The following is a 6,800-nucleotide window of genomic DNA, read 5'->3' on the forward strand; positions in this document are numbered from 1 at the left end:
GGGAATATGGGAGAGGGACCTGCAATGGGACCTGGAATTAGGAATATGGAAGTGGGGTAGGGAATATGGAAACAGCAATCGGACAGACAATACGGGATGGGGAATACGAAGCTGGGAAGGAAAACTGGAATATGGCAACGGGACTGAGAATACAGGAATAGAATAGAATATAGCAATGGAAATGCAGGCCTCACATCAGGCCTGGCAACAGGACCAGGAATACGAGAATGGGAGCAGAACAGGGAATATGGGACTGGGAATATGGGAACGGCAACCAGACAGAGAATACAGCACAGGGACAGGGAATGAGACCAGGAATGGGATCTGGACTGGGATGGGAGAAGGATGGGACCAGGAGTGGGGTGACACGGGAATGGGCAAGGGGCAAAGGGGGTGACAGCGGGGAGAGAGGGATCCTGGACAGGGGACACTGGGATCTGGGACAGGGGGACATGGGGACAGTTCCAGGGCAGGGGGTCCTTGATCAGCCGCCCCAGAACTTCCACCAGGGTCTCCCAGCACAGCTGAAGCCAGTCAGCCTGGGGTGTCCAAAGCCCTGAGCAACCCCCAAGTCCCTGCCAGGAACCCTCAACTCCCTCACACCACCATGCCCCACATCCCCTGGAAGATCCCACCCTGTTTCCCATCCTTGTCTTAGTTCAGCTTCTTCATTTTTACCCTGGTGTTGGGTGTTTTGAAAGGCAAAGAGGAATGAAAAGGAAATCCAGGCCATGGAGAGCCAGAAGGATGTGGGGATGTGGGGAGCCCCCAGCCAGGTGTCTTCCCAACACAGATCACCAGCACCAGGGATCACCAGGGCTCTGCCCACCGGGAGTCACTGGGGATCATCCAGTGTGGATCCTGCCATGGGGGATGGAGCTGCAGCAGACACGAAGCTCTTCCCGCACTCGGGCCAGTCACAGGGCTGCTGTTGGTGGCTCAGTTGGTGTTGGGTCAAGTTAGAGATGTCTGAGAAGCTCTTCCCACAGTGTGGACACTCGTAGGGCCTCTCCCCAGTGTGGTTCTTCTGGTGTCTGATCAGGTTGGATCTCTGCCTGAAGCTCTTCCCACACTCCCCACACTCATAGGGCCTCTCCCCAGTGTGGATGTGCCGGTGGGTGATGAGGGTGCAGTTGTGCTTGAATCCCGTCCCGCAGTCGGGGCAGCGGAAGGGCCTCTCATCCGTGTGAATCCGCTGGTGTGTGAGGAGATTGGAGCTGGTCGAAAACCTCTTCCCGCACTGATCACACTCGTAGGGCCTCTCCCTGGTGTGGCTCCTCTGGTGTTGGATCAGGTGGGAGCTCGTCCTGAAGCTCTTCCCACACTCCCCACACTCATAGGGCCGTTCCCCCATGTGGCTCCTCTGGTGGACCATCAGGTGGGAGCTCCGTCTGAAGCTCTTTCCACACCCCCCACATTCGTAGGGCCGTTCCCCCGCGTGGATTCCCCAGTGGAGGATCAGGGAGGATCTCTGGCTGAAGCTCTTCTCACACTCCCCACACTTGTAGGGCCTCTCCCCGGTGTGGATGCGCCGGTGGGTGACGAGGGTGGAGTTGTGCTTGAATCCCATCCCGCAGTCGGGGCAGCGGAAGGGCCTCTCATCCGTGTGAATCCGCTGGTGCAGGAGGAGATTGGAGTCGGTCTGAAACCTCTTCCTGCACTGATCACACTCGTAGGGCCTCTCCCCAGTGTGGACTCTCCAGTGGCGGATCAGTTTGGATCTCTGCCTGAAGCTCTTCTCACATTTCGAGCACTTGTGGGGCTTTTCCCCATTGTGAAGCTGCTCAGGGACCCCCAGCTCCAGGCTCCAGCTGCATCTCTGGCCGCCTCCCCAGCCCAGGGTGTGTCTTTCCCCCTCGGATTGCTGTGATGTGCCTTTGCAGCCCCTCCTCGTGTGGGATCTCTGGAGCTTTTCCTCCCCATTGGATTCCTGTGCCGTGGAGCTGCTAAAAACGGTCTCTTCCACGAGGTTCTGCCGCAGGGAACTGTCCTCCCTGGGCTCCATCCTCAGCTCAGTGTCTGGGGAGGAAGGACAAGGAGAGGATGGGATTTGCCTCCGTTCCACAGGGAAGGGGAAGGAGACCCCCCTCAGTGCTGAGGCAGGACGGCGTCGGCAGCAGAGTTGTCCTGCAGCCGGGGCCAGGCTGGGCGGGGAGATGGAGCAGGAGAGGGGGAAAGGGGCACTGACTTCCTCCTCACCTGCCTGGGGCTCCCGGGCCATCTTCCTCTTCCTCCTGGCCTCCTCCTCCTCCATCGGGCCAAGGTTTGGGAATGGGAAATCCTGGTTTGGAGGGGAAAACAAGGGCTGAGCGCGTTGGGTTTGACGATTCCGCCGCCCAAGTGCAGCTGGAGAAGTCAGCGCCCCTTTCAGCCTGGGGGGGCCCGGACCCCGCTCATCTCCAGGCTCCCCCACCCCTCCAGGCTGCCGGGGGTCCCCCGGCTCCGGGATCGCCCCTCTGCGCTCTCCCCGCTCCGGGGCTCCCGCGTTCCCCCCCGGCTCTCCCGGGGATCCCAAACCCGACACGGCCCCTCTGCCGCCGCTACCGGGCGATGGCCACGTGGGATCCCCCAAGATCCCTCCAGGGGCATGTCCGGCTCGGCTTTGGCTCCTGCAAGATCCAAACATCCCCTGCCGCGCAAAAAACCCTCCCGGAGACCTTCCCCAGATGGATTTGGGGTGAGCTCCCGCTCCCCGCTCACCTGCGGCTTCCGGCGGGGAAACTTTGTCGCGCTCCTCTTCTTCCTCCTCTTCCTCCTCCTCCTCCTCCTCTGTCCCTCCTGTTCCTGCTGCTCCTCCTCCTGCCGCTCCTGCCTTCCCTCGTCCTCCTCCTCTCTCCCTCCTCTTCCTCCCGCTCCTCCTCCGCTCCCAGCCCGGCCCGGGCGGTGTCGACACCCAAAAGCTGCCGCGCTCTGCCCTGGGGGAGTTCCAAAGCGGCCCCGGCCCCGCGGCCCCGGGAGCGATCCTGGGAGCACCGGGAGCGATCCTGAGAGCGGCGGGAAGGAATTGGGAGCGCTTTCCCTCCCAGTATCGCTCTGACCGGGAGCGCCGGGAGGGAACTGGGAGGAAACAGCGCCCCCACGCGGCTGCAGCCGGCGAGGGGCGGGGCCAAAGCAGAGGCGTGGTTATGCAAATACAGGCGCGATCACGGGCTGTGATTGGTGGGCGGGAGCAGAGCGGGGTTTCCCTGGTCGTGTGAGGGCGGGGGGGCAGAGCGATGGCGGCGGCGTCCGGTGGGAGGGGAGCGGGAATGGGGACAGGGAATGGGGACAGGGACCGGGAATGGGGACCGAAAATGGGGACCGGGAATGGGGACCGGAAGTGGGGACAGGGAATGGGGACAGGGACCGGGAATGGTACTGCAGATACAGAGCAGGGACCGAGAATGGGACCAGGGGTGCGAATATGGGAACGGGACAGGGAATAAGGAAACAGCAGCCGGAGAGAGAATATGGGATGAGGATTAGGGAGATGGGACCGGGATCGGAAACGAGGATACAGGAACTGGACTGGGAACTGCTAAATCGGAACGGGACAGGGAATAGAGAAATGAAAATGTGGGACTGGCAACGGCACTGGGAATAGGAGAATGGGAACAGGGCAGGGAGTATGGAATTGGGAATAGGGGAATGACAGCCAGACAGAGAATACGGGACAGGAACAGGGAATGAGACCGGGAGTGGGATCTGGATTGGGATGGGAGCAGGATGGGACCAGGAGTGGGGAGACACAGGAATGGGCAAGGGGCAAAGGGGGTGACAGCAGGGAGAGAGGGATCCTGGACAGGGGACACTGGGAACCGGGATGGGGAGACATGGGGACAGTTCCAGGGCAGGGGGTCCTTGATCAGCTGCCCCAGAACATCCACCAGGGTCTCCCAGTGCAGGTGGAGCAGCTCGGCCTGGGGTGTCCAAAGCCCTGAGCCACCCCCAAGTCCCTGCCAGGAACCCTCAACTCCCTCACACCACCATGCCCTACATCCCCTGGAAGATCCCACCATGTTTCCCATCCTTGTCTTAGTTCAGCTTCTTTATTTTTACCCTGGTGTTGGGTGTTTGAAAGGACAAAGAGAAATGAAAAGGAAATCCAGGCCACGGGGATCCAGGAGGATGTGGAGCCCCAGCCAGGTGTCTTCTCAACCCGAATCACTGGGGCTGTGTCCACTGGGGGTCACTGGGGATCATCCAGTGTGGATCCTGCCATGGGGGATGGAGCTGGAGCAGCACATGAAGCTCTTCCTGCACTTGGGCACTCACGGGTGTCACTTAGGGGCACGTCTGTTGGTGTTGGGTCAAGTTAGAGCTGTCTGAGAAGCTCCTGTGTCTCTTAGCCCTGCCTGGGGGTCTGCATTACTGCCAGGGTCCCCCAGTTCCTGTGGCAGGTCCCCCATCCATTCCCAGGTCCTTTACCGGGTCCCCCAGCACTGCGTGGGTACCCCCATCTTTCCTGTAACATTTTTCCATGTCCCCCCATCACTGTTCGCGTCCCCGTCCCTGTCCCCCCACTCCTCACTGGGTCCCTTCACCCCTCCCTGGGTGAACTCCACCCCTCTCTGATCTCCCCCCACGGTCCCCAGGTCCCACCATCCCCTCCCTGGGTCCCCACACCCTCCCTGGCATCCCCCCTGTCCCTCTCCAGGTGTTCCCTCCCTGAACCCCCCATTGTTCCTTGGGTTCCTTTCCAGGCACACCCAAGCTTTGTGCCCCCTCTTCAGCACTGCGGTCCCCCTACTCCTCACGACCCTCCCTGTGTCCCTCACTGTCCCCTGGTGACCCCCATCTCACTCTCAGGGGTGTCCCTGTGGGCGCAGCCCCCTGGGGCACAGGTGGCACTTGGGGGCCGCCTGGTGCTGAGCTGTGCAGTGGCTGCGGGGATGTTGCTTCGCGTATCTGTCTCTCAGGCCAGCCCAGTGTTCGGCTGGACCACCTTGCTAGCTCTGATACGCCCAACAGTACCTTTGCGTGGGTCTTGGCTCCGCAGCACCTTTGCCTTGGCTGTCACGGCCGTGGTTCGAAAAAGGGGACACTCTTTAAGGCTCAGGAAGAAGGTTTTATTCGGGAAACACAGGGGCAGTCCCTGGTTTCAGGCCTGTGCCTCTGGAGAGTGACCCCGGGCCTGGTTTGCAAGGGGGTTTTGTTCCCCAGAAATCTCAGGGGTGGGCACAAGTTACAAGACCAATGAAACAAAGCAAGGTGGGTAAGGCCAAATGCAATACACAACATTAACAAATCAGGTTGATTAAGGTGGGGTCCTCGGAGATCCACCAATCACTGTCCGACACCTCTCCGAAGGTTTTGGGCCTGGGGGATGATGGGCATGGGGGGGGAGAATATACATTGTGATGGGGGAAAAGACAATGGGATGACCGAAACTCTGGGCAGAGCATTAGGTTGCCTTGGAAACTCTTATCAGCTTCTGATAAGAACATTCCAAGCCAAGAACTTTACCTGGCTGGGGTTAAAGTCCAAATCACATCAAACTTACAACTAAAAAACCTATGAAACAATTTCAGCACCCCCACACGGGGACAGGTCCCCTGTCCTTCACCTGGCACTGGGGGAGCTCAGGGGCACCATTGGGCATTGGCCTTTGCCTGGAGCTGCACCACACTGGGGACAATGACAGTGGCCACTACCAGTGCCGGGTCAGCAATGGGGACAGCGTGGCCAAGAGTGTCCCCATGAATGTCACTGTCCTGGATGAGCAGGAGGCCTGGATTGAGGGTGACCCCACTCACAGCATCCTCCAGGCCACTCTCATCCCCCCTTTCTCTCCATCTTGCTGGGTGCCAGCCCCTCCCCTCAGACTCAGCCCTCTCTGTGTCCTTGCAGTGCCTGTGGCAAATGCCACCATCACCCCCGGGCCCCTGTCACACCAGGTGCACACAGGTGACAACGTGACCCTGCGCTGCTCAGTGCAGGTGGGCTCAGCCCCTGTCACCTTCATCTGGCTGCATGATGGGCAGGAGGTGGCCCGGGGTTCCGTCCTGGAGCTTGGGGACATCGATGTGGGACATTCAGGCACCTACCAGTGCGTGGCCACCAACCAGCTGGGACAGGACGGGCACCGCGTGTTCCGGGCACTCAGCCCTGAGCTGGCCCTGGAGGTGTCACAGCAGGGACATGGGGACACAGGTGGGCTCACATGGGGTCACCAGGGAGTATGGGACCCCTGGAGTGATGGGTGATCCTGATGTCTCCCTCTCTGTTTCTTGCAGTGGCTGCAGGGGTCAGTGGATCCCTTTTGTTCCTGGTCTTGCTTGTGGGTGAAAATGTGACCTGGCACTGGTGGCACCACCTGGGTGGGTAACAATGAGGGGGCAGGGGTCCAGGGTAGTTGTAGGAAGCCCCACAGAGTTGGGCAGCAAAAGGGCAGCACCCAAAGCCCCAGAATTGTGACCTTGGCTGGGAGTCCTGTAGGGTTAGGAAGGTGCTGGAGGATCCTGCAGGGATGTTGGGGTTTTTTTCAGGGGCCCTGCTGGGCTTTGGGTTCTTGAGGCTGAGTTGTTGGGGCCACTGGGGAGGTTCATGAATTCTGGGAAACTTCAGGGATGCTTGAGGGTCCCCATGGGAATTGAGGGTCCTTTGAGGGTTAAGGAATCTTGAGAGGGGTCAGGGCTCTGGACACCCCACAGTCACCTCTCCCCTCTTTCCTCTGCAGCCACCAGGAAGCACCAGGAAAGGTAAATGGGGGGTCTCCAGCTGTGGCCCCTCTTTTATCCCCATCCCACAACTCTCTATCCCCTCCCACACATCCCCTGTATCCCCACAGGGCCCCCCATGAGTCCCCGGCCCCCCAGAGG

At 60.2% G+C, this 6,800-nt stretch overlaps 1 protein-coding gene across 1 annotated transcript; it reads right to left on the minus strand.

Moving 5' to 3' along the window:
* Positions 1 to 693: 693 nt before the first annotated feature.
* Positions 694 to 2,846, minus strand: LOC310919537 (uncharacterized protein). Its single transcript, XM_083878913.1, has 3 exons — positions 2,701 to 2,846; positions 2,200 to 2,281; positions 694 to 2,019 (listed from the first exon to the last, which is right to left on the minus strand). Exons 2-3 carry the CDS (start codon positions 2,252 to 2,254, stop codon positions 836 to 838), a joined length of 1,239 nt encoding a protein of 412 aa, XP_083735039.1. The 5' UTR covers positions 2,255 to 2,281; positions 2,701 to 2,846; the 3' UTR covers positions 694 to 835.
* Between the last annotated feature and the right edge of the window lie 3,954 nt (positions 2,847 to 6,800).

The sequence above is a fragment of the Zosterops lateralis genome, assembly GCF_965231275.1.
Source record: "Zosterops lateralis genome assembly, chromosome: 27".
Lineage (NCBI taxonomy): Eukaryota > Metazoa > Chordata > Aves > Passeriformes > Zosteropidae > Zosterops > Zosterops lateralis.

Bases quoted from the DNA above. Each gene is read 5' to 3' on its own strand.
- LOC310919537 (XM_083878913.1), bottom strand. From the start codon at position 2,254: ATGGAGGAGGAGGAGGCCAGGAGGAAGAGGAAGATGGCCCGGGAGCCC. The intron at 2,020-2,199 runs GTGAGGAGGAAG...CTTCCTCCCCAG, and splicing joins GGCCCGGGAGCCCCAGGCAG to ACACTGAGCTGAGGATGGAG.